This window comes from Urocampus carinirostris, chromosome 3, assembly GCF_059441175.1.
Source record: "Urocampus carinirostris isolate Australia breed hairy pipefish chromosome 3, RoL_Ucar_1.0, whole genome shotgun sequence".
NCBI classification, from domain to species: Eukaryota; Metazoa; Chordata; class Actinopteri; order Syngnathiformes; family Syngnathidae; genus Urocampus; species Urocampus carinirostris.
The window spans coordinates 7932648-7960107 of record NC_142351.1 but is presented as its reverse complement, the minus strand read 5'-3'; the positions used below and the strand labels follow the sequence as shown (position 1 = coordinate 7960107).

At 42.3% G+C, this 27460-nt stretch overlaps 3 protein-coding genes across 4 annotated transcripts in view; 2 read left to right on the top strand and 1 right to left on the bottom strand.

Annotated features, from left to right (window-relative positions):
• LOC148368502 (uncharacterized) overlaps nucleotides 1-27460 on the bottom strand; it is a 44763-nt gene that overhangs the window by 8109 nt on the left and 9194 nt on the right. The window contains exon 4 of one of the 2 annotated variants that reach the window (XM_088330536.1): nucleotides 27108-27453. The exons of the other annotated variant lie outside the window; for it this stretch is intronic. Within the exon in view, the coding sequence (XP_088186662.1) occupies nucleotides 27170-27453 (284 nt within the window). The 3' untranslated portion in view covers nucleotides 27108-27169. Of the gene's footprint in view, nucleotides 1-27107; nucleotides 27454-27460 lie in introns of those variants that run through there. 2 annotated transcript variants of the gene reach the window in all.
• LOC148368505 (uncharacterized) lies at nucleotides 2931-13074 on the top strand. Its single transcript, XM_088330540.1, has 2 exons — nucleotides 2931-3192; nucleotides 10530-13074. Exons 1-2 carry the CDS (start codon nucleotides 3084-3086, stop codon nucleotides 11954-11956), a joined length of 1536 nt encoding a protein of 511 aa, XP_088186666.1. The 5' UTR covers nucleotides 2931-3083; the 3' UTR covers nucleotides 11957-13074.
• Nucleotides 19710-24881, top strand: LOC148368504 (uncharacterized). Its single transcript, XM_088330547.1, has 2 exons — nucleotides 19710-19858; nucleotides 22776-24881. The coding sequence occupies exons 1-2, from the start codon at nucleotides 19741-19743 to the stop codon at nucleotides 23588-23590; spliced, it is 933 nt and encodes a 310-aa protein (XP_088186673.1). The 5' UTR covers nucleotides 19710-19740; the 3' UTR covers nucleotides 23591-24881.

Sequence of the window (27460 nt, the reverse complement as noted above, 5' to 3'; positions counted from 1 at the left end):
TGAGGCCCCGTGCTGTTGGCGGCTGAGGAAAGGTGGAGACGGCCTCTACCTTAGACGGTAGGGGGGAAGCCCCATCCTTGGTGATGAGATGCCCAAGGAAGTGGATGGAGCGTACGCCAAAAACACATTTCGCGGGATTTATAATCAGGCCATGCTGACTGAGCTTGGTGAAGAGGTCTCTGAGGTGCTCCAAGTGTTCCTCTTCTGAGGAGCTGGCAACCAGGACGTCGTCCAGGTAGACAAACACAAAAGGCATGTCCCTGAGCACTGAATCCATCAGCCTTTGGAAGGACTGAGCGGCATTTTTCAGTCCGAACGGCATCCTGAGAAATTCGAACAACCCAAATGGAGTTATCACGGCCGTCTTCGGTATATCTGAGGGATGCACTGGCAGTTGGTGGTATCCGCGCACGAGGTTCACCTTGGAAAAGAGAAGTTTGCCCGCCAGGTGTGCAGAGAAGTCTTGAATGTGCGGGACTGGGTAACGGTCGGGCGTGGTAGCCTCGTTAAGGCGGCGATAGTCCCCGCATGGGCGCCAGCCACCGCCTGGTTTCGGGACCATGTGTAGTGGAGAGGCCCAGGGGCTGTCTGATCGGCGAATGATGCCGAGACGTTCCATGTTAGCAAATTCGGATTTAGCAACTGCCAGTCTGTCTGGATTGAGTCGTCGGGCCCTGGCATGAACCGGGGGCCCCTTGGTTTCAATGTGGTGCTCAACCCCATGTCTGGTCGTGGAGGCTGAGAAGGTGGGCTTCGCCAGACTGGGGAACTCGGCGAGGAGCCGGTGGTAAATATCACCGTCCAAGAGAGAGCTGGACAGACCCTCAAAAATCCCTTTGTCGCGGACACACGCGAGAGAGGAGAAATTCAATGCGTCAACGAGGCGGCCATTTTTCACATCGACGAGTAATCCATTGGCACACAGAAAATCTGCACCAAGAAGAGGAAAAGCAATATCCGCAGTGACAAAGTCCCATGTAAACTGCTGACCCCCAAAACACACGTCCACTGTCCGTGTCCCATATGTGCGGATGGGGGTGTCATTGGCAGAAGTTAATGGAGGTCCATGTGTTCCCCCCCCCCACATCGTCCACAGTGGCAGGGAGGACGCTCCTCTGGGCGCCGGTGTCACACAAGAACTTTTGGCCGGAGATGGCGTCCCGGATGAACAGTAGCCGGTTTCTTGCGCCTGCACTCACGGCCGCTACAGAGTGCAGGCCTTGAAGTTTCCCGTCGCGTTGGAGGTGCAAGGGGGACGGCACTTCTTGGCCCTGGGCCCAAAACGTGCATGGTAGTAACACAGACCTGACACATTCTGATCGTCGGTGGCCGCGCGTGCCTTGCTGGCTGGGGGCGTCGCACTTGATGGTTTGTAAGTGCGTGTAGGGGCCAGCACCTCATGTGTGTATCTATGTGTGGCCAGGAAAAAACGGTCCGCTTCCTCTGCCAGTGCACGCGGATCTGTAATGGTTGTATTCGCAAGCGCCGTCTGGACATGCGGCGGCATGTGACGCAGAAAAAGTTCAATGAAAAGAAAATTTGGCTCTTCGGTGCCAAGCAAGTTTAACATCATTTCCATGTGATCCGATGGCTTACTGTCTCCTAAGCCCTGAATAGCAAGGAGGCGTCGAGCACGCTCAGAACGCGACAGTTCAAAGATTCTGAGGAGATATGCCTTCAGTCCCTTATATTTATCCAGTTCAGGAGGGGATGTGATGAAACTCACCGCTCTGGCTGCAGTTGAGCTCCCCAGAGCAGACACCACGTGGTAATAGCGAGAGTCATCATTAGTGATTCCGTGCAGGGCGAATTGAGCCTCTGCTTGTGCGAACCACGTTAGCGCTGATGACTCCCAGAACTCGGGGAGCTTGAGGGTGGGCGCGTATGCCATGACGGTATGCTCAGTAGTATGCACAGCCTCGGAAACTTCCACGAGACTAATGTCGGGGTCACCAATGTAGCGAGCAGAGACGGGAGTCGTAGGCGGAGTGTCAACAAAGGTGCCAACGGACGCTGCTTTAATAACATGTAAACTTGCGATAACCCAAACAAACACACGAGAGTGGCTAGAACCGGTCGAATTAAGAGTCCCCCTAGGAACTCGCCAACTAAACAATAGTTCCGTGGGTGAATTATGTACAACCCACTACACTGTATTGCTTAACCTCTTATTTAGTGTTTTTTTAATATACATCATTTAGAACAACTTATATATCTTTATATACAAAAATAATTTCGAAAGCAGCTCAAATGTCTAGCAAAATATGCATTTTTTTTATCCAACTGATATTGGGCACATCTTACCTTCAACGCTTACAAACTAATTTAAGCTACGGCAAGCGCTGAAGCCCATAAAGTGCCAAACGAAAAGAACAGTCGCAGACGCCCATGACTTAACAACTGAATGAGGTACCGGAATATTAACAGTAATACAACAAAAACACAGATTTTGTGAGAATTCAAAAAAACATTCAAAACAATCAAATTTCAACTCTGTTACACGTATAGATCAGGGGTGTCAAACTCAATTATACAGAGGGCCAGAACTCAAACCACACCTTTGAACGGGATGAATATATATTGAATACACTTTCTTTTTAATAAATAAATAAAAATATATGAATTTAAAACAGTCAGGAAAATTATTCCAGAATAAACAAACTTAAAAATTAATTGAATTAAAAATCGTTGCCCTCCATAAAAATATATCTTGTCAAAACCATCAAAATGAAAATGTGAAAAAAAACGGAAAATATGAATGAAATGAGCAGGTTGTGATTTTTTTTTCAATGTACTTCCATTGCGCGAAGTTGCCCCGACCAAAATGGCCGCTGGGTAGGCATGCGGGTTAGCCGGCTGCTAGAGCACGCTGACCTATCTAGTCCTCTATTTGTATCTGTGTCCCACAATCCATTGCGGTGGGGTTTCGAAAGAGAAGGTGTCATGGCTGCCGAACGATAAATTGTCCTATATTCAACTTAAAACAACGTAAATTCGATAGAAGTATCACTTTGCAGTCCTTTCCGAAGGTTTGTCCTTTTTACTCCCGAGTTGGAGCGTTTTTTCGTTCAAACTTGGAGAAAATGTGCTCCAGTGGGGAAGGATCTTTTCAAGAGAAGCTTCGGGGAACCAAAGAGGAGACCGAGCGAGAACGTCGATTACCGGACGCCTTTTCCAAGCAGCTCGGGGCAGGTCCGTCATTTTTTGCTTCTGCTACATCCTTGATGAGGTTTTGTGAAAGGATAGTGGGATTGTGGATGCCTTCTTAAGGATGGGCTGGGCACCCATGTGATGCGGCAGGGGTAATCTGGAGGGACGAAAGCATGACCAATTTAGGTGCCGAGGTGCTTAACTTGTTTGGGTGCTTAGGCAATTGGGTTGGCCATGGTCCAAACATTTTTTTTCCTTTTATTTTCTTTGTTATTGTATGTGTTTGTCTAGCTGTCGGTCACCCCTCTCGAGGGATATGACCAAGGTAGATAGATAGGTAGACATCCTTGGCATCAGGGGCGTTACCAGTGTGGGGTGGCCTTTGTCATGCCGAGAAATGCATCCCTGCCGAGATTTGCATCCCGTAGCTACTATAACCACTTTTACCTCGTTTTATCTCAATTTTACATCAATTTTCGGGAATGTAATGGCGAACATACAACCAAAACCACTTCGTCTTGCATTTCTTGGAAATTTAATACAACTTAGACCATTCCGTCTTTGTATTTGTTGTGAATGTAATCGAACGGTAATGCACGCCTTATATAAATCACTTTTGAGCAGGTAACATAAACGTCTCCCGTTTATCTGTTGATGATTTGACAGTTCATTTCAGCATAATAAGCTTTATGGTAGATTGGATAACAGTTTCAAAACGAGCGATTTCAGTAGAAAAAGGCAAAATAAACGTGACGTGCATTTTTTGGTTTGAACAATTTTATTGACACTTTTAACAGCAATTAAACACATTCACTATTTCACTGTATCATATTCTAACAATATGGATCATTATGGAGTTATATGTTCGCCATAGTTATAGTAGCTACGGGATGTAATTCTCTGGAGGGGTGCATTTCTTGGCATAACAGGTTAGGTTCCCGGCTAGGGTTTGGGCTTCAAATCAGGGTTTTAAACATAAGGTTCCAAAATAGGATGGAGGCCAGGGCTAGAAAAACTAAGGCTTAGGCTCCTCTTTAGGGTCTCAAATTGAATTTAGTGATCTGAAATAGGATTGGGGCTAGTTTAAGCTAGAGTTATGTGTAGATTGTGCAGTCCTTTGAGATATTTTTTGTGATTAAGGGCTATATAAATAAATGTGACTCTACTTGAATCCAATGCGCTTCTTGTCATCTATCAAATGAAGAGTTCTGTACCGGGTACAGTTGTAACACAGACTTTTGGAGCTACTCAGCACTCGACCATAGATGTCTACTTGAAAAAAAAAACAGAATTAGGATACCATGTATAACAGTTTGAGAGGACTAGCATAAAATATCATAAAATGGACAGGGAGGAGGCAAAATGTTACAACTGTATGCGGTCTCTTCTATATACAGACGCTGCCATACTTAAGGACGATTGTTCATAAGTTGAATTTGTTGGTAAGTTGCTCTGGTGCTATATTTTGTATGTTTAAGGTTTATGTAAGTAACCTGTATTGTTTTGTGCAAAAAAATAAACATCTCATAAAAGAATATGCTCTATAAAGATAAATACAGTCAAGCTTAACTTACTTATGGAAACGCTAGGCGAGTTCCACCTCCGTGGTAGAAAGTGGGTGGAAAAAAAGCGTTCCGACCATTTTCCCAACCGCATCGAGCTTTCCTATTCCACATTCGTTTCAAAAGAAACGGCTCGCCTCTCCTTTACACTTTACACCAGGGGTCAGCAACCAAGAGATTTGATGACATTGCCAATTTTTCTGAAAATACTTGTTTCCCGAAAAACTTCAGAGAAATTTGGCTCCTTGCATAACGATGTAAGAAGTTTTCAAGCAGAAGTTTCGCCTCCACACTTTTTTTTATATCTATATTTTTGATACATAGAATATTTAAACAATACTTTCCATAAACAATAGGGCACTTTGCTTGAAAAATAACATTTGATTGCAAGAACACTAAACTTATGCATGACTTTGCAAAAATTCTTAGCCCCTGATGTTTCGGGTGCCGGATCACATGATTCAGGTCGTCATGGTGATTGTAGGGTCCTACGAAACGTCATCTCAACGAATGCCTTTAGTCATTTTTTTAAAAAAAGAATAAAGATTTAAAGCGTTAACAGTCTGTACTTATATCTTTGCTTTTCTCGTCACACTGTGTGTACTTAGCATATACGCCGACGCCAACTCACCGCCATACAGAGTAATTTGGAGAAAACAGGAAAAAAATGCGGCATCTGATCAAAGCTACTCCTCTCATCTAGTGATGATTTAATTCCCAGAGGCTTAATACTTAGTGGTCAGCAGCGCCTAAGCCTTTAGCATTTTTTTACATTTTGGCACTCAGGGACAAGCTTCTGAAAACATATTATATGGCACTGAACGAGTTTCAGATTCAGATCTACTTTATTGTCATTCTAGTACACGTGTATACAGAACGAAATGTCGATACATCTGACCCGCACAGTTTCCTTGAATGTACAGATATAAATAAAAGTTGTATTGTATTATGGCTACGTATAGTATTTTACCATAGTGCCCATAGTGCAAGAGGAGTAGCTAACCAGATGTGCAAAATGGGCAGTCAGGTTAACAAGTCAGGTAAACAGTAACAATAACACTGTAACAATAACGCTGTAAGTACAATGGTGCAGAGAGCAAATGTGCAAGGAGTGGCGAGCTATAAAGAACTGCCAGTAGTGCAAAAAGTCAGATTAGCAGCCGTTTAGATTTAGGTTAACTACTGGACTGTCTCAGAAAATTAGAATATTGTGATAAAGTTCTTTATTTTCTGTAATGCAATTAAAAAAAACAAAAATGTCATACATTCTGGATTCATTACACATCAACTGAACTATTTCAAGCCTTTTATTATTTGAATATTGCTGATTTTGGCTTACAGCTGAAAAAAACTCAAAAATCCTATCTCAAAATATTAGAATACTTCCTCAGACCAAGTAAAAAAATAATTTTATAACAGCAAAACTAAATCAAACATTTGAAAATGTCCATTGATGCACTCAGTACTTGGTTGAGAATCCTTTTGCACGGATTACTGCATCAATCCGGCGTGGCATGGAGGCAATCAGCCTGTGGCATTGCTGAGGTGTTATTGATGCCCAGGATGCTTCGATAGCGGCCTTCAGCTCATTTGCATTTGTAGGTCTGGTGTCTTTCATCTTCTTCTTAACTATACCCCACAAATTCTCGATGGGGTTCAGGTCAGGGGAATTAGCGGGCCAATCAAGGACAGTGATGCCATGGTCAGTGCACCAGTTACTGGTGGTTTTGGCACTGCGTGCAGGTGCCAGATCATGCTGGAAAATGAAATACTCGTCTCCATAGAGCTTTTCAGCAGATGGAAGCATGTAGTGCTCTAAAATCTCTTGGTACACAGTTGCATTTACTCTGGACTTGATGAAACACAGTGGACCAACACCAGCAGCTGACATGGCTCCCCAAACCATTGCTGACTGTGGGAACTTCACACTGGATTTCAAGCAACTTGGATTTTGCTCTTCTCCAGCCTTTCTCCAGACTCTGGCGCCTTGACTTCCAAATGAAATGCAAAACTTGCTTTCGTCTGAAAAGAGGACTTTGGACCACTCTGCAACTGTCCAGTGCTTCTTCTCCATAGCCCAAGTCAGACGCTTCTTCCGTTGTCTTGAGTTCAGAAGTGGCTCGACCATGGGAATACGGCTATTGTAGCCCATTTCCCGGACACGTCTGTGAACTGTGGCTTTTGATACCTGGACTCCAGCTTCAGCCCACTGTCTTTGAAGCTCCCTCAAATTCTGGAAGCGGCTCTTCTTCACAATTTTGTTAAGGCTGCGGTCATCTCTCTTGGTTGTGCAGCGTTTCCGGCCACATTTTTCCCTTCCAACAGACTTTTTGTGGATATGCTTTGAAACTGCACTCTGTGAACAGCCTGCTCTTTGAGAAATTTCTTTTTGTGTCTTACCCTCCTGATGGAGGGTATCAATGATGGTCCTCTGGACAGCAGTCTTCCCCATACTTGTGATTTAGTTTACTGAACCAAGCTGAGTGTTTTTAAGGCTCAGGAAACCCTCGCAAGGTGTTTCGAGTTAATTAGATGATTCAGGTGATTAGTTGAATAGCCTACTTGTATACTTTTGCATGATATTCTAATATTTTGAGATAGGATTTTTGAGTTTTCTTAAGCTGTAAGCCAAATTCAGCAATATTAAAATAATAAAAGGCTTGAAATAGTTCAGTTGATGTGTAATGAATCCAGAATGTATGACATTTTTGTTTTTTTAATTGCATTACAGAAAATAAAGAACTTTATCACAATATTCTAATTTTCTGAGACAGTCCAGTATATGTTAGATTGACCATTTAACAGTCTAATGGCCAGGGGGACTAGACTACTGCGGAACCTGGTGGTCCTGCACCGCACACTGCAGTACCTCTTCCCAGAGGCTAGCAGAGTGAACAGTCCATGATGGGGGTGAGAGGGGTCCCCGATAATGTTCTTAGCATGGGATAGGCAGCGCTTCTGGCCAATGTCCTGAATGGAGGGAAGTGTAGTCCCGATTATTTTCTCTGCTGTCCTCGTTACCCTCCTCACACTACCCCAGTCGGTAGCGCTGCAGCCTCCACACCACACAGAGATACAGCTGGTCAGGATACTCTCTATGGTGCCCCTGTAGAATGTGATGAGGGAGGGTGGGGGCAGGTGGGCTCTCCTCATCCTCCGCAGGAAGTACAGGCGCTGCTGTGCCCTCTTAACCAGTGATGCAGTGTTCACGGACCAGGTGAGTTTGTTTGTAATGTGCACCCCTAGGAACTTGATACTGCTGACAACCTCCACAGCCTTGTTGTTGATGCAAAGTGGGGCATGGTTGGGCTGGTTTTTCCTAAAGTCGACAATGATCTCTTTAGTTTTGTCAACATTCAGGACCAGGCTGTTGTCCCTGCACCAGCCCACCAACTGCTCCACCTCCTCTCTGTAGGCCAGGTCGTTGTCGTCCCTGATTAGGCCCACCACTGTTGTGTCGTCAGCATACTTCACGATGTGGTTTGTGGCGGACCTAGGGACGCAGTCGTGTGTCATCAAGGTGAACAGCAATGGGCTCAGGACACAGCCTTGGGGGGAGCCCGTGCTGAGGTAGATGACATCTGAGATGTTCTGACCTATCCGCACTGATTGGGGTCTGTCACTGAGGAAGTCCAGGAGCCAGTTCCGCAGGGGGGTGTTGAAACCCAGGAGTCTCATTTTGTTTACCAGATGTTGTGGGATGATGGTGTTGAATGCTGAACTGAGGTCCAGGAACAGCATCCGCACATGGGTGTTCTTCTCCTCTAGGTGTGTCAGGCTCAGGTGAAGCGCAGAGGAGATGGCATCCCTGGTGGAGCGGTTTGTCCGGTAGGCAAACTGAAAGGGGTCGAATGAGGAGGGGAGACTGGAGGTGATGTGCTCTTTAACCAGTCTCTCAAAGCACTTCATTATGATAGGAGTCAGTGCAACGGGCCGGTAATCGTTGAATGATAAGATCTGGGGTTTCTTTGGCACTGGGATGATGTTGGCAATTTTGAAGCATGATGGTACTTTGGCTTGGTCTAGCAAGGTGTTGAAAATGTCTGTTAGTACACAAGCCAGCTGATCGGTGCACTCCCTAAGTACCTGCCCCGGAATGTTGTCCGGGCCTGGAGCCTTCCTTGTGTTGACCCCTCTCAGGGTCTTCCTCACGTCAGTTGAGTCCAGGTGGAGTGCCATTTCGTCCTGATTTGGAACCGCTTTCGCTGCAGGGGTGCCGTTATGTGCCTTGAACCTTCCAAAGAATTTGTTGAGGTCATTCAGAAAGTCCATGCTAGTGTCCTGCACTGGGGCGGTGGTTGGCTTGTATCTGGTGATGGCCTGAATGCCTTTCCACATATCCCTGGTGTTGGTTGTGCTGAGGAAACGGTCCTGGATTTTTTGACTGTGCGTTCGCTTTGCTAGTCTGATAGCACGGTTCAGGTTAGCCCTCGCTGATCTCAGCGCCTCCTTGTCGCCAGATTTAAAGAAAAGGTTCCGTACTTTTAGTTGTTTGCGTATCTCAGCAGTCATCTAGGGCTTCTGATTGGCACGGGTGCATATAGTTTTGGTATTGCTGACGTCTTCTGCGCATTTACTGATGTAGGCTGACACAGAAATGGCGTACTCATCTATATTTATTTTGTTGTTGTAAGTGGCAGCCGATTTAAACATGTCCCAATCAGTGCAATCAAAGCAGTCCTGTAGTGCCTCCATTGCCCCCTCAGACCACACCCTCACCTGCTTCACTGTAGGTTTTTCTCTGGTCAGCAGGGGCTTGTATGCTGGAATTAGCATAACAGAAAGGTGATCTGATGAGCCAAGGTGGGGGCGGGGGGCTGCTTTATATGCACCTTTGATGTTTGTGTAGGCCAGGTCTAATGTGTTCCTACCTCTTGTAGCAAAATTTACATGCTGATGGAAATGCGGGAGAACTGTTTTCATATTGGCCTGGTTAAAGTCCCCCGCCGCAATAAAAATGCACTCGGTGTAAGCATGCTGCAGTTCACTCACAGTTCGGTAGAGAACGTCCATTGCCTCCTTCGTATTAGCGCTGGGGGGCACGTACACGGCAGTAATGATGGTCGCGCTAAACTCCCTCGGTAGGTAGAAGGGTCTGCAGATCACCGTCAAAAGTTCAATGTCTCGTGAGCAGTGATTCGAGATTATCTTCGCATTTCTAAACCAGTTGTTGTTGGTATAAATGCATAGACCGCCACCCCTGCTCTTGCCGGTGAGCTCGCCGCTTCTATCAGCGCGGAAAGCAGTTAGCCCCACAATGCTAACAGCGTCATTCGGGATAGATGAGTTTAGCCATGTCTCCGTCAGAATTAAAGCACAACAGTTCGTCAACTCGCGGTTCGATGTAAATTCCACTTGTAAATGGTCCAGTTTGTTGTCCAGGGAGCGGACGTTGGATAGGAAAATGGATGGTAGAGGCGTTTTGAAGGGTTTGGCCTTCAGCCGAGCCGTTAGCCCGGCCCGACAACCTCGTTTCCTTCCCCGGTCACAGCGCTTCCGCTTGCCACTTTTATTCGCTGCTTTGTAGGCCTCTGGCTTCTGTTGACGTAGCACTCCGAGGCTAAGTAAACACTCCAGAGTGATCGTAGAAATTTGCGCTGGATTTCTGGATGTTCGCATATCCAGCAAAAAACTGCGATCGTATATTAATCTGCAGTTAGAGTTGTCTTTGTTCGCCCTCATAAACTGAGTCGAAGATTGAGGTTTTTGACCAGAATGTGAGAAACTGTCGGGAGCAGATGCAGCCGCAGCCATACAGGGCGCCGCCATTTTGAAATCTTCAGGGCAATACAAATAAATGTGACTTGTGTCTTGCAGACGTCAGCCAAGAATGTCTTCCTACTGCGCGGCAGGAACCAGAGTTGCCCGCCGTTAAAATTGAGGAGGAGGAGGAAGATCTGAAGCCTTATCACGTTAAGCTAGAGTCAGAGGATGGGGAGCCTGTTCGCGTTAAAGAGGAGCAAGATTTTCCAGTCTTGCTAGTGACCGGGGTCCGTTCAACCGTCGAAGATCAAGGACAAGCTGAAAATAACAGTTGGCAGGAGCCTCTAAGCATCAGCTCCCCTCAACACGTGGAAACGGATGACGACGACACGTCCCACTCTGCGAGCCCTGAAAGCGACTCGCAGTCGGAAGGGGGTAACACATGTTCTCAGGGTGAGAAAAAGTTTCGACGCAAGTCTCATATGAAGTTACATATGATATTCCAGGATGGGGAGAACTCTTTTGCCTGCTCAGTTTGTGGTGTAACATTCACACATAGTGGGGACTTAACAAAACACATTAGAACCCACACTGGGGATAAGCCTTTTTCCTGTTCAGTTTGTGGAAAAGGATACCTCCAGCGTGGGGACTTAAAAAGACACACACTAACCCACACTGGGGAGAAGCCTTTCGCTTGCTCAGTTTGTGGTAAACAATTCACAGAAAAAGGGAGTTTAACAAAACATTTTAGATCCCACAGTGGCGAGAAGCCTTTTGTCTGCTCAATTTGTGGAAAACGATTTAGCCGGAGTGGGGACTTAAAAAAACACATGAGAACCCACACTGGTGAGAAGCCTTTTTCCTGCTCAGTTTGCGGTAAAAAATTCGCCCGAAGTGGACACTTGAAATTACACCAACTAACCCACACTGGCGAGAAGCTTTTCACCTGCTCAATTTGTGGTAAGAGTTTTACCGTGAGTGGAAGCTTAAAGAAACACATTAGAACACACACTGGTGCAAAGCCTTTCACTTGCTCAATTTGTGGTAAAAGATTCACAGAAAATGGGAGTTTAACAAAACACATTAGAGCCCATACTGGCGAGAAGCCTTTTGCTTGCTCAATTTGTGGAAAACGATTCATCCGGAGTGGGAGCTTAAAAAAACACATGAGAACCCACACTGGCGAGAAGCTTTTTTCCTGCTCAGTTTGTGGTAAGAGTTTTACCGTGAGTGGAAGCTTAAAGAGACACATTAGAACCCACTCTGGTGAGAAACCTTTTGCTTGCTCCATTTGTGGGAAAAGATTCACAGAAAATGGGAGTTTAACAAAACATAGTAAAACCCACACTGGCGAGAAGCCTTTTGTCTGCCCAATTTGTGGAAAACGTTTCATCCACAATTCGAGCATTAAAAGGCACACTAGAACCCACACTGGCGAGAAGCCCTTTTCCTGCTCAGTTTGCGGTCAAAGTTTCACCCGGAGTGGGAACTTAAAAATACACATTAGAACCCACACAGGTGAGAAACCTTTGACCTGTTGACTTTGTGGTGAAAAATTTGTCCATAATGGCACTAGAAATAACACACAAGAAACCGCACGGGTGAGAAGCCTTTTGCCTGCTCAGTTTGTGGTAAAAAAATTCTCCCAACAGGGAAACTTGAAATTACACTAACTAACTCACACTGTCGAGAAGCCTTTTTCTTGCTCAGTTTGTGGTCAAACACTCACTGAAAATGGGAGCTTAAAAAACGCTTAATTGACCAAGTATCACACAGGCCGTCTATAGGAACATTACTGCCACAAAACTATTTCCCCTCACCTTTTTCCAACAACTGACTCTGCCAACACATCAAAAACCCCACATTCATTCACAGGAAGTGAGCAGACTCTCCTGCTGTAGAATAAAGATTTGAAACCCCAAAGTCTTCATCTGGATTCAAAAGATTAATGATTTGTGTCATGTTTATTGATAGATGATCGATTTCATCGTATGTCCGCATAAATTTTGGCTGTTATCAACAATTACAATTATGAAACAATAAGATTGCCATGTGGTAGACGGCAGCAAGGAAAGTCGCTCTGGAAAAACCACTACAAAATAACGTAATACCTACCAGGAAAAAGACAGAAAAGGGATAATTTGTCATTTATATTAGAGAAAAACACTTCAATTAAATATAGTCAAGGAGGGAAGACTTGTCGAGGAAACTGGCGCAAAGGAGAAACAGAACGAGGGAGCAGAGGGCTTGAAAAAAGTATCAAAGAACTTTTGGAAAGAACTGTGTTGCTGGAGCAAAAAGTGGAGCGCATGGAGGAGCTGAATACTAACACGGAAGAGCGAACGGCGCGATTGGAACGATCCACAGCCTCCCTGCTCCAGCATACCGCCAAATTAGCAACAAAGTATGAGGATTCGGAGTCATGATCAAGACGCAACAACATTGGAATGGCATTCCGTAGGGTGCCGAGAGGAACGATACAATCGGCTTCATAACGGGCTTCAATAAGTCGGGCGTTCCGACAACAGGGCACATGGACATTCGTATTGAGAGGGCGCACCGCTCACTGGTGCCCAAGCCTCAAGGTAATAGTCATGTGGAACAAGTTAAATATCCAGACTGAATGGATTAAGGGAATTATTAAAACATGGTCAACAGTACAAAAAAAAAAATATCAAGGTCTGTGAAGAGGCTACAAAAATAGACAAAACTCCAGACTTTAAACCTGGGGTTGGTTATGGATGTAGGATTTGAAAAATGGGCCCAAATAGGATTGATGTTGATTACCCAAGTGTTCAACGGACAGACATTGAAATTGTTAGAACACGTTCAACAAGAATTTTACTTAACTAGAAATGATCTTTACAAATAGTTGCAACTCAGGCATTACCTCCAGAAACATGATGAATGGGGTAAAGTATTTAAAGAGTCAACTAAGGTTGAGGAATTATTAATTTCACACTCAAAAGGACAATCAATAAAGGGGGTTATCTCAAAATTATATAAAGCTCTGCGAATGGATCTCAGTAATGAGATGGTAATCAAGGAAAAATGGGAACAAGAAGCTAATGTAGTGATAAAAGACGACAAATGGGGAAAAAAAGAGGGACACAAAATAACCAGCCGTCCGACATGGAGACAGTTTGAATGGAAAGTAAAGATTGTCATTATCGCTGAGAGAGCGCAGCTGCGACAGCTTAATTTGCGCCAACAGGCCGAAAAGCTGATTGGCTGTTACTTTCTTTTTAAACCCCTGGTTTCCAAGAGGAAGCTGTCAGATCGTTATACGAACTATTGCTAAGAAACTCAGTAAGCCTTTTCGTCCGTCTCTGTGCCTGCCCTGCCTTTTTCTGCCTGAGCTTTGTTGCGAACCTATTTCCGGACCTCACTTCGCCCCATTCTGTCTGCCTGTTACCTGACCTTTTTTGCCCCGTTACCTGCCTGTCTCCCGTTACCGACCTCGTTTACGAACTCGACACCGCTTTTGATCTCCAGTCCCGGCCAACGACTTGCTATTCGCGCCTGTCTCCGATCCTCCTCGCCAGACACAAAAGTGCCACTTGCGCATCGCCCGCTCCTCTTGTACGTCAGCCATCGGATCGGGGAACCAAGCCTTACTCTTCCTCGTTTTCAAGAAAAACTGAGAAAACGACGCTATTGGGTTCTGTGTCCATTTCTGGTCGGCGGCAAAAAATGTGATTCTTCTATACACCCTCCACCACTTCAAAATATAAAATACCTCCAATCTATGTTGGCGTAACTGTGGGAGGGTCGGAAATTTCACGCATATTTTCTGGAATTTCCGCGTAATATTACATTTCTGGAGAAGTTTTCATACAGAAATAAAATTAATTATAGGTTGGGAGTTGCGGTTGGACCCAGTGACCTACGTATTAGGGATTTTGCAAGAAAGATTATTGACCGGTCATCATAAATATATACTAAAGGTGTTGTGGTAAATAGACTTGCATTTGTAGTATAGAGTTGCATACATTTAGAAATGTAGAAAGACTTGCTTACATTGCTTACAGTAGTGAGGGAATGTTGACATCATTCGAGAAGATCCTTGGCAAAACAGTTGAGTTTCCCTAAAAGGGCATGAGTCCTTCCTCAAGGACTCTCTGAGCAAACTGAGGCGAACAACATGTCCTAATAAGGTACGACAGCATCTTCCGTGTTGATTACTGAGGACTAGGGCCGCCTTTTGGGTTGTACTCAAACTGAAGCTATAAAAGCATTGTTATGTCTGGAGTTCTCTGAGTTCTTTTGGGATGACGAAATAAAAGGCTCCCCCTCATGGCTGGTTCCCGATGTACTTAATTCAATCACGAAAGAAGACTTAAAAGATTATCGAACCTACATTTTTTCTTCCACAAAGGTTATGCATCTGGTAGCAAAGAAAATGACCACAGTGTCCGAGCTGAAAACACAACCTCCTGACATAAAACAATGGAGAGACAAAGCAAATGTAGATTATGGCAGAAATCACTGCAAGACTTCAACTGAAACTAGATCAATTCGAGAAAAGATGGAAGCTTATCACACCATTTTTACTTGATTTCTAAACACCTCACTTTTTATTTCATTTATTTTATTAACATTTTTTGTTGTTGGTTCTTTTGTTTTTTATGGGTATGTCAATTATATATTTTGTTTGTTTGTTTTGTTGTATGATGGAGGAATCAAACATCTTTCAAAGTGTGTGTGAGAAATAAAACGTTATTAAAAAAAAAAGGAGAAAATGATCCCTTTAATCAGTATATTACCAACAATGATTTAATGCAGAAAATGAATTCATCATTTGAATAAGAAAATTCTACTTAATTCTATTTGCATGTGTTTTTTTCTTCTACAGTGAACGTTCAACCTACTTCATTTTTGAACTTTTTCTTTATAATAAAACCTCATTCATGTCGAGCAACTCACAACAAAATGTTCATTAACAATATATATGATATAACGAAACACATGTAACATGAAAGTTTGTTAGGGCCCGGAGCCCTGGAGCGCGACAGGTATGCAATTGATCCCACTTTCCTTCTTTGCGTAGCGCACAGCAGAAAGCTGCCATTGAAACGAATACAGCGCAGTATGTGACACTGCTCGTGAATCTGCACGGGAACTTTACTTTGCGGTTTGAGGACCTGCAGCAGAAACGACCACGGGTCACTTTCCCCATTGACCCTTTTAATGCAGAGACTGACTGAAATCCCTACTGGAATTGATTGAGCTACGCGAAGATCACAGACTGAAAGGCCCCGTTTCGTTTTGGACTGAAAAATACCCATGTGGAAAAAGAGCCGCTCTCAATGTTCTCGTCAACATATGTCTGCGATTCCCTGTTTTCTACCTTGAAACACGTGAAATCAATAATGGGACAAAGACTTCATCTGACAATTGGGAATATGTTACTCGGTGTTTTGTTTTGAGCAAATCTGCTACATGACAAAAGTAATACAGTTTTTCTACTGAATCCGTTCCAGATTGGAAATTTAGGTACGGTTTCGTCGTGGTCTGAATTGATTTTCCCCATAAGAAATGCTGGTAAACTCACTTAGCAGTTCTGTTTAGAGATCAACTCGGGCCCCCCAAAAAATCCAGCCTCACCCCAAGTGTTGAAACCCGTCGGAGTAACATGAATGGCAGGACGGCGCCCGGATCAAACCCTAAAATATTTTTTTTGCTAGGCCGCCGTCAGATTATTGAACTTGATTTTGCAGGACGAGCCCGGAAACCCCCCAAATGTAATATTTCATTTGTGAGGACTCAGGATATATAAGTTTCAAAACTTCCTTAGAAATTGTCATGGCCTGCATTTTCCTTTGTATCACTTCATCCCGGTGTATTTTGGGCAGAAAAAAAAGCTTTCTTAAGTTTAAAATAATTGACATATTTTTATGAACATCATAAACATGATCGATTCCAACAACGATCGTTGGGACACAAGATAAAAGCTAAACAACAAGAGCGAAGGAGAAATCTTGCTTAATCACGTGGAGAAATACTGCAGATAGATTTTTCAGCTCAAATAAATGACAAAAGATAAATGAAATCGATAATCATAAATTAAAAAAAACGCCCACAAAAAATACATATGACTCCAAAAACTTGGTGTTTAACTCCCGTGTTATACGTCAAAGTGTCCTTGGGTAAGACACTGAATCCCCAATGCCCTTAATAAGCAGGCGGCGCCATGCATGGCTGCATGGCCGCTATTGGTGTGTGAGTGTGTGTTTATGGGAAGAGAAGCTTCGAGGAGCCAAAGAGGAGACCGAGCGAGAACTTCGGCGACCGGAGGCTGGTTCCAAGCAGCTCGAGGCAGGTTCGTCATTTTCGCTTTTGCTACAGTGACAATGCTTCCCAAACTTCAAAATTAGTGATTCAAAAGAAAGAATGAATAGTGGGTTTTAATTCAAATACAATTTTTTTCAGCCTTTTACTGTAAATGACTAATTTTTCACCTCTAGCAAATATTAAAAGTGCAGGAAATAAAATGAAGTTTAGCAGCAACTGCTATGAAATAGCATCCAAACTTATATATATTTGTAACCGCGGTGTAGCCGTGCCACCAAAGATCCACATTCAGGCTGGACTGGAGGATAAGGTTTTTAATACAATTGCTGCAATGAATGAGTCTCACACAACACGTGGTTAGCACCTCCACTAGTTCTCAACATCGTTAGCAGCACGCTGTAGCCTGCCCTCAACATATCAAATACTTCTTTTCAGTTTACATAAAATACATTTTAGAATATCAAGCTTAACAATACATTTTTACATACATTTTAACACGAGATCGTATAGTGTTTTTTTTAACGTTTAAAATGAATTCAATTCTAATTGTCTTTAAACTTAATTTTAACCAACATAATTATTTTTATATAGATGAGAATATATAAATAATAACAAGAACGGGTACTATTTACCTGCAAATGAATGAGTCACAATATGAGGTAGTACAGAAAAATATTTGAAATAACTCTTTTCAAATATTTTCGACGGACGTTGTGCCACGGAACTTTTTTATAAATAAAAGTGTACCTTGCTTCAAAAAGGCTTTATACAATAAAAATGTCTATCCATGTTGTATATTTGGATTGGTGTAAATTAATATCATTACTTCACCGATATTATTTTGTATAATGTACAATATTGTTGTGAACGGAAAAATCTTGAAGTGATAACTGATTTGTATTACCAATAAACTGATGATTAAAACCCAATGAATATATAGATTTATGATATATTTGTTGCCGATTTACAATTTCAACCTCGATAACACTAAATTTTGTGAGATAGATATATATATATATATATATATATATATATATATATATATATATATATATATATATACACAATATGTATCAAGGCTCCCCGGGTCGGTTTTCTTGCTTTGTCCCTACATTACCAATTTTGTAACATCGTGCTAGGAAAATGAAAACAACCAGGACAAAAAGAAACAAAGGGGAAAAATATAATCAAGGAAAAAGAAATAAAAGAATAAACAACATTTAATTTCCTCGTGCTGAGGTTTTGAGGTCTTCCTTGCCCGGATGTCGGTTTCAGATCAGGAGATGGTGTCGTTGTAATCCTGTGCAGTCCAACGAGACGTCTTGTAATAAAGGGCCAAACAAAGAAATGGGACTTGACACATCAACACTGGAAGTCGCAGAAAGGGGAGTGGAAACATTTCAAAATCTACAAAAAAAAAGAGAAAATACAAAACAATTGGAACTTTTCTTTATGCCCAACACGTTTAAAGTCGACCACACAGGATCCCCTCAAAATGCACAGCGGCCAATCACAAGAGGGGTATCAGGCGTCTTGGAGGGGAGCCGGCTCCTTTTGTTCACTTCCAAGAGTTGGCTCATAGAGACCCTTCGTTCACAAAGGATACGAGTTGGTTGCCAGAGCTTCCACCAATGGCAACAGCGCTCGGCCCTCGTTTGCTTTTTCTTTTGGCGTATTCGTAAATACTATATTGGTAATTGCTATGTAGCCATATGCAGGGTTCGTACGAGTGCTTGAAAGCCTTGAATATGCTTGAAATTTAATGTTGTGTTTTCGAGGTCAGCGAAAAGCTTGAGTTTTGGGTGAGGTGCTTGAAAATGTTTCCATTGTTGCAATTGATATCTTGGCCATCTGACTCCATAAACCATGCGATAAATGAAGAAGTGGCTCAAGAGGACAACTCTATTTAGTAAACTGGCTCTTCTAATTCGGTTTACTGACAGCTCCTCCGAGTTTTTTTTTTAATGATGTATTATCAATAATAATAGAACATTATTTACCAAATTATTCAACAGTTAGCCATATATGTTTGCAGGGGATCCCCAAAGGACACATTCAATCAAAATATTCACTGATCTACAAAAACAAATTGTACAATACAAAACAATATAAGCTTTTTACACTGAATATGCAAAACATGAACATATCAATTACAAATATTAACCCTTCGGTGCTAAAATAGAAAATGCAAAAAAAAAAAACAATTTGCAATTCTACCATGAACGATTTAGTAACATATGATAAACGCACAAAAAATAAGAATTCAAATAAGTAAAACAAAAAGCAAAAGATCAGCAGTCAATTGAAAGATTGAATGCACTCATATCATAAAAATGAGTTCAAATTTGGCTCATTTTTCTGCTTTTATACACGATTACATTATTCTTTTTTTTTCTTTTGTGTTGAAATCTATTATTTCGCAACACCTTCAGAGCTGTTTCTGTGTTTGTAAACAAGTGTGATGATGCCAAGCGTTGTGGGCATTGTTGAAGCACAATGGCAGAATTGATGTCAGTTTATACCAGCACTTTCACACAAAGATCATAGGCCATGGATAGGAAAATCCCAAAGTAGCACAAAGTATGTGCTAGGAGCAAGATAGCGATTTTATTTTAATCATCAAAGACGAAAACAACAAAAAAAACTTTATTCTGATGCCCGCTGGATTTTTATTACCTTTGGAGGTACTGTAGCAAAAATACAAAAATGGCTATGGGAGTGCTTGAGAACAGCTCAAATTTAGCCATGAAAACGATGTATGAACCCTGTTTCCATTACTTCCTGTATAGTTAATCTTGAGGTTGACTGTGTATTACTGGCTAAGGCCCTTGCAACATCCATTTCCGCCTGGTCATCCTGGAAGGGGGATTACCCCATTTGCGGTCCCTTCCTAAAGTTTCTTCATTTTCTGCATCCTGACCTTTCTTGAGGTTTTCCTTGCGCTCTTGTAGCTTTCAGATCAGGTTGATGTTATAATGGTGTTCTGCGCGTCCCTTTTGTGAGTTTCTGTGATTAAAGTCGTCACACATAAATGCGATTCAACTTGTGTGTTGCAGACATCGGTGAAGAATATCTTCCTACTTCGAGGCAGGAACCAGAGTGTCCAGGAACTGTTTACAAGATACTCCAAATTGTGTTGAACAGAGCAGGTTGGTCGTTTTACTTTCTGCATCGTCCTTATTTTGGAGGGAACGTCATTGGCCATCGCCCCAAAAAATACGCAGAGAGGTGATATGGCAAAAAGGGAATGCTACTTATTGCATTGCTCGAAAAACCACTCGTGATGGTTGCCCGCCCCCGGCTCATGACTTCTGCCAGATGTCTACACACAATAGGCAATTGTCAGGTTCAACTTCCCTTATCCTTAGTTATTATCTACTTTCCACAACACTTGACATCTCGTATTTGGCCGTCGACGTCCACCGCCCTTTCTTTTCAAATAACGTCCGGGCTTCTGTCTCGCTCATTCTTTAAAAAAAACATACCTTATTTCTTAATCGTTCTATTTTGAATACGACATATTTGCCAAACGGTGAATATTTTTCATATCCACAAATCTTTTTTTACATCGGCAATCACCATCTATTTTCTTTACCTTTGACCGAATTGTCGAGAAATTGACGTCGACGTGTAGCGACGCGCAAACCAAAGCGGACCTTATGTTATCTGGTCATCATGGCGGCGCAACATTTACTTTCAAAACCAGGCACCGCTTCAGTGTTTTGACGTCGTGTATTTTCACACCCTAAGGGCGCAGTCTCCCTAGTTGGATTATTTTGGGTTTATTCCAAGTGACAGCAGTAAGAAGGGCTGCACGCTGAACGGAAATCGAATCGATATTGCCAGGTGACGTGGTGCGATAGCGTAACCGCAAACCACTGCGTTTTTTTTCCAAAGATTCATACTTCCAGTTTTTTTGTTTGATTGAAGGAGTATTTGGCCGACAAAAATGGTCACATTCCGTGGTTTAACAGCGCCGGCCAATCAGAAGCGGGTTTTTAATGGCACCAACCAGTAAAGGCGAGGCAAAGTTTGCAAGACGTGTGCGCGCAGAAAATCGCCCAGAAATTGCGATTCTGGTCCGAGAAATGGCAACTACTTTTTTTCCCCAAAATCGTGCGGCAAGTCCCAAAATACTGAAGAAGCGGTCTGCAAACTTTGTTTCGAAACGGCGAAAGTGATGTGAAGCTAGCGTAGCCGCTAAAGTGTGCCGCGATTTTGGCTTCTATGGGTTTGGAAGGAGAAAGCACAGTTATTATCATCACCGGTCTGGACATCAAACCTCGGACCTATCCAAGGCTGTGGGAAATAAAAGTATTGCAACAAATGCTGATCGAGAATCTGCTGAGCAACAGGGCCTTGCTTTTATGAGTCATAAAGGGATATCGATCCATGCTGAGTACATCAAAGCATGCCATCCATAATCAAAAGGTGAGAACCAGACTAAAGCTACCATAGTGAGGTTTGTCAACAGGAAATGAAAAAAATGAAATCCTTAAGCACCTAAAAAACTAAAAGGGACAAATGTTTATTTAAATGAACATTTAAGCAAAAAATACTTTTTAAAATACTTTTATATACTCTTATTTATTTTTTTTTTCTTGAGAAAACTAATAAGATACAAGGAACTAGGACTTCAAATTGTAGAGTATACATAAAGTAAATCGGCACTCCAGAAGGAGAAATTGTTTGGATTCGAGAAATGCAGGAGCTGGACAGGTTTGCCTGAAGATCTGGATAGAGCGGTAAATCCATATAATGACACTGGACAATGATGTATTCAAATGATAGAATGGCATTCTGGACTGACAACATAGACACCTTTATTAAAGATCACAATAAAAAAAAAAATCGATCATACTATATAAGGCCATGATCTACCGGAACTGAGCATTATTGATCACACTGACTCCAATAATTCTAAATTAGATGAATTTGAGAACCCGTTTGTTGTGATTGTATTTAATTTATATATTAACGATATTTTTGATATTTCAAAACGATTTAAATTAGTAAGTTCTGCAAACATTTTCTATTTAAATGATAACTATATCGATTTGATAAAGTTATGATATAATAATAGCAGCAATAACAACTACGTAACTTGTTTTAAATGCAGTATTTCCAATCTCACTCATATCTCATTTTCTTTATCCCTGTATTTCGCCGGTAATGTTTTTTTGTATTTAAATTTGAACACATGAATATTTAGACATTGTTTGATCTCATCTTGTAAATTATTCCATGGATGGACATAAATAAAGTATCTTTAAATTTAAATAAAACCAAAGTTATATTCTTTAGTAATCGCGAGGCAAATCAAGATTTTGAAGTCAAAATGGATGGTGCTGCAATGGACACTGTAACAGAAATTGAGTTTTTAGGAGTCACAATAGACAATAAATGAAGCTGGAAAACACACATCAGACACATACAAACTAAAGTATCTAAAAGCATTTCAATCATTAATAAAGCCAAATTCCCTTTAAAGTATACTGTAAAGCATTGTATTTATGATATTGTTCTCCAGTTCTGCTATACTTAACATATTGTGCAGAAGTCTGGGGCAATCACAAAAGTTATCCTCCAAAAACCATACACAGGGTAGGATATCGGGATCATACGGACATTTTATTCCTGAAGTCCAAATGATTAAAATTAGACGATTTAGTCAAAGTTTTCACTGCACAACTGCGATTTAAGGTCAACAAAAACATAGTGACGGAAATGATTCCCTCGGAAAGAGAGAAATTATAACTTAAGGGGCTGTCGTAAATTCATCATCCCAAAGGTGAGAAGCGTCAGGAAAAGTATGTGTGTGTCTGTGTGCGGAGTCACACTTATGAACAATTTACAAGACGATCCGAACAAAGCCATTCTTGGCATCTAGTGGTGATTTATCATATTGATTTCATTCCCAGAGGCCTAATACTTACTGATCAGCAGAGCTTAAGCCTTTAGATTTTTTTTACGTTTTGGCACTTTGGGACAATGCTTTTGAAAACGTAGATTACGGCACTGAACGAGTTGAGGGCAATACAAATAAATGTAACTTGTGTCTTGCAGACGTCAGCCAGAAATATCTTCCTACTGCGCGCCAGGAACCAGAGTTGCCTGCTGTTAAAATGGAGGAGGAGGAGGAAGATCTGAAGCCTTATCACGTTAAGCAAGAGACAGAGGATGGGGAGCCTGTTCGCGATAAAGGAGAGGACGATTTTCCAGTCTTGCTCGTGACCGAGGTCCGTTCAACCGTCGAAGATCAAGGACAACCTGAAGATCAAGGTCAACCTGAAGATAACGGTTGGCGCGAGCCTGGAAGCATCAGCTCCCGTCAACACGTGAAAACGGATGAGGACGACACGTCCCACTCCGCAAACGCTGAAGGTGGTAACACATGCTCCCGGTGTGGGAAAACGTTTCGGAGCAAGTATTATATAAAGTTGCATATGAAATTCCACGCTGGGGAGAAGCCTTTTGCCTGCTCAGTTTGCAATAAAAGATTCACTACAAGTGGTACCTTAAAGCGTCACATTAGATCCCACATTGGCGAGAAGCCTTTCGCCTGCTCGGTTTGTGGTTCAAGATTTGCCTTGAAATGTACCTTAAAACGACACTCTGATGCACACTGGCGAGAAACTTTTTTCTTGCTCAGTGTGTGGTCAAAAATTCTCCCGAAATGGACTCTTGAAATCACACCAACTAACGCACACTGGCGAGAAGCCTTTCTCCTGCTCGGTTTGTGGTCTAAGATTTACCTTGAAAGGTACCTTAAAACGACACACTCTGATGCACACTGGCGAGAAACTTTTTTCTTGCTCAGTGTGTGGTCAAAAATTCTCCCGAAATGGACGCTTGAAATCACACCAACTAACCCACACTAACGAGAAGCCTTTCTCCTGCTCAATTTGTGGAAAAAAATTCACCCAGCGTCGGGAGGTAAAACAACACACAGTAATACACACTGGCAAGAAGCCTTTTGCCTGCTCAGTTTGCGGCAGAGGATTTATCTTCCGATGGGTCCTAAAACAACACCTGCGAACCCACACTGGCGAGAAGCCTTTTTCCTGCTCAACTTGTGGAATACGATTCTCACACAATGGGAGCTTAAAATTACACCAAAAAACCCACACTGGCGAGAAGCCTTTATAATAATAATAATAATATCCTGCTTAGTTTGTGGAAAAGGATTCACCCAGCGTTGGGACTTAAAAAAACACACTCAAACCCACACTGGCGAGAAGCCTTTCGCTTGCTCAATTTGTGGTAAAAGATTCACTGATCGTTGGAACTTAAATAGACACATTAAAACCCACGCTGGCAAGAAGCCTTTGAGTTGTTGACATTGTGGTAAAAATAAAAATCATCCATATCGGACACTGGAAATTACACACATGAACCCACACTGGCGAGAAGACTTTTGCCTGCTCGGTATGTGGTCACACATTTACTGAAAGTGGGAGATTAAAAACTTGACAACGTATCACACAGGCAGTCTATTGGAACATAACTGCCACAAAACCTATTGCCCTCACTTTTTCCATCCACTGACTCTGCCAACACATTAATAAAGACACATTCCTTCACAGGAAGGATTTTCATTTGTGTCATGTTCCTTCATAGATGATCTATTTCCTCGTGTGTCCGCATAAAATTCTGCGTTTATCAACAATTATAATTATGAAACAATAAGATGGCCGACCTAGGTCCCCAGGGTTGGGGCTTGTTTTCACCAGAGCCACAAAGCCTGGAGAGCCTGTGGTTCTCTCTGTCCCTGTTGTCAGGATGAGAACAATCCCCGTGAAGTCCACCGCCAAAAGAGATGGAGACCTTTATTTCTTCATCTTCCCGGTTGGCCATGTGCTGCTTCTCACACACTCCTCCCTTGAGAGACTTTTTGTTCTCAAAAGTACACAAAATGGGTTAGTGAAACAACCTCTGTAGTATTTTGGTCAAATATTATTTTTTGCATGCTATGAAAACATCCCCTGATCGTTTAAATAAGTCTATTATCTTACAACCGTGTTCATAGATCAGTACTGTTAACATGTTGCATCATTTCCTCAGCCTCCCCCCTTGCCAACACTGAGTGCTTATGTCAACAATGTGCTTTATTCTTTCGTTTGATCCAATTTCCTTTGTCCTGTGAATAAAATGTAGTGTGTTAAAATCAAACTGAGTGCGTTACTTGTCGGTCGATGTTATTTTTCTTCTGGACTGATCAATCATTATCCATATCAACGAACTACAAAATCGATCAATTAAAGCTGAAAATACATTATGTTTGAAGTTGCATCCTTCATGATAAATGCTAGACACAGGCTATTTCAAATGAATTTGTGTTGGATACCGAGAGCACCGCCTTGCTGACCGAATTAGTAACCACCAAATTAGATTCCGAACCAAACAAATATAATTGAAAGCTATATGGTAATGTTTTGTTATTTTGGCCATAAAAGAGTCAGAAAACATGTTAGGAGTTATGACTTTTACCAGGACCGAAACTTAACGATGTGTTAAGTCAAGACAGAAAAGGGACTTGGATTTTCCTGGACCAAAATGAAGTTGAGACTGGAAATCACCATGACCACATTGTAAGACATCATTAAACTGAAATATGAACTGTTATAAGTATATATGTAACCGCGGTGTCGCCGTCCTACCAAGGATCCACATTCAGGCTGGACTGGATGATGAGGCTTTTATTTCAGTTGCTGCAATGAGCGACACAACATACGCACACCATGTGGTTAGCACCTCCGCTGGCTTTCAACATTGTTTGCAGCGCGCTGGAGACTGCCAACAATATCCGCCTTCCGTCCATAAAATCAGAGGCTAAACTAAGGCCCAATCTCATTCCTCTCGCTTGGTCCTGAGAACCCTCCAGTGAGGTCCCTCCATTGGGAAGTCCCATCGATGAGTGGAGTGCAAAGTGAAGATTGTCCCCTAAGAAATTGGACGGGACTTGCAAGGTTCCACCCCAGTCCAGTAGATGGCCGTAATACGATTGGCTGTAGACCTCAGTGACGTACAGGCCTACGTCACATGTAAACAACTTGAGTCTGTTGCCTGTTATTACCGATTGCCTGGAAGCCCATCACCTTTTCCGTTTCTCCAATCAACGGAGTAGAAATGCGTGCTATTGAAGACTGCTTCGGTGCTATGTAGCGCTGATTCATCTTTAAAAGGTACGTACACTCATTTTAAAAAAATGACCCGTTCGGTCAAATGCAGTAAGGGTTAACATACAACGCACGTTCACATAATACCCTATGTTTGTGTAGACATAAATGACAACCTACTTATTGGTATCTTAATGCCATTTTATGACATATAGTAGGGGTTTTTAACGCGTGACACGATGAAAAGTAAACAAACACAAGAACAGTCCACCTGACCCTTAATAATAATAATAATAATAATAATTTCCTTGTATTGTCATTCTGTGTAACAATGTACACAGAACGAAATGTCGATTACACCTGACCCGTTGTAGCAAGCCGATGCAGCCGCAGCCAACAGAGGGCGCCGCCAACCATTTTTTAAGTCTTAGGTATGACTCGGCCGAGGCGCGAACCAGCGACCTCCCAGTCTCAAAGCGGGCGCCTTACCATCTAGGCTACTGAGCCGGTTAAGCTGACATGATCGTCACCAAACTTCCCCGTATGACCCAAACACCTTAGTACATAAGGAATTGAATTCAAAAAGGTTGTCATTGGATATAAAAAAGGTCATTTCAACATTTTTCATGATGCTTACATCACAGTAAAAGCTGTCTTTTTCTTTTCTATGCCCACATTTATGTCTAAATTGTTTGTTATCTATTGTGTTCCAGAGTGGCCGTCCCATAAGCGTGGACAGGTTGGACAGGAATGTTCCCATCCTGTGCTTATGGTTGGATGTGGAGTCAGAACTCATTCAGGACTTAAGGTTGAGCAAGAAGGTTATGTGGGCCCTGCAGGAGCTGCTAAAGAGGGAACAGGGCCATGACTGGAGGTCCTGATCTACGTCTACTGGCTGGCCCACGGTCTGTCCTACCGTGTGGTCACAGGTCTTCAGGGTTCCCTGGTCCACCGTACAGAGAATTGTCCACAGTTAATATGGAATAAATTGCTCAAAAGCCATGTTTTAGCCTCTGGATGTCAGACCCACATTTGCATCCTGTGCTTTTCTGCATTACTATTCAATAAACATCTTTATTTTGAGTAACACCTTGGTGGTTTATTTCATAATGATGTGAGCTACTGTGTGTGAACTATGTGACTGTTGGACAGAAAACAACTACAAATCACTCCAGCTTAAATAATAGTTTACTTTCAGAAAATTGTGCCAAAATACATAATAGTAAATAAATAATATAAATGTGTCACAAAATGTAACAAAAATATACCAATACTTCCATAAAACTGGAAAACATAAACTGGAACTTCATTGAATTCTTAATAAAATAAAATATCTTCCTTTTATAAAACAAAGGGGAACATCGCAGGGATGTCACTGTTCTGGAAATTTGTCCACGAGCTTCCCAAATAGGATCGGGAACCGCTCAGTTTTGGCCTCAGTTTCCTTTTCTTCACTCTGGCAGACTCCTCTTTCAAAAAGTCAAGAAGTGTATCGTGCTTCCTTTTTTTCTGGGTGATTTGGGGTTTGGTGCCAGAGTGAAAGATGCCAACGACGTGCCCGGTGGTGTGGATGGTGTGGTTGATGTGATGGTGGCCAGCTCTTCCACAGGACGTTCTACATTGGACTTTAGG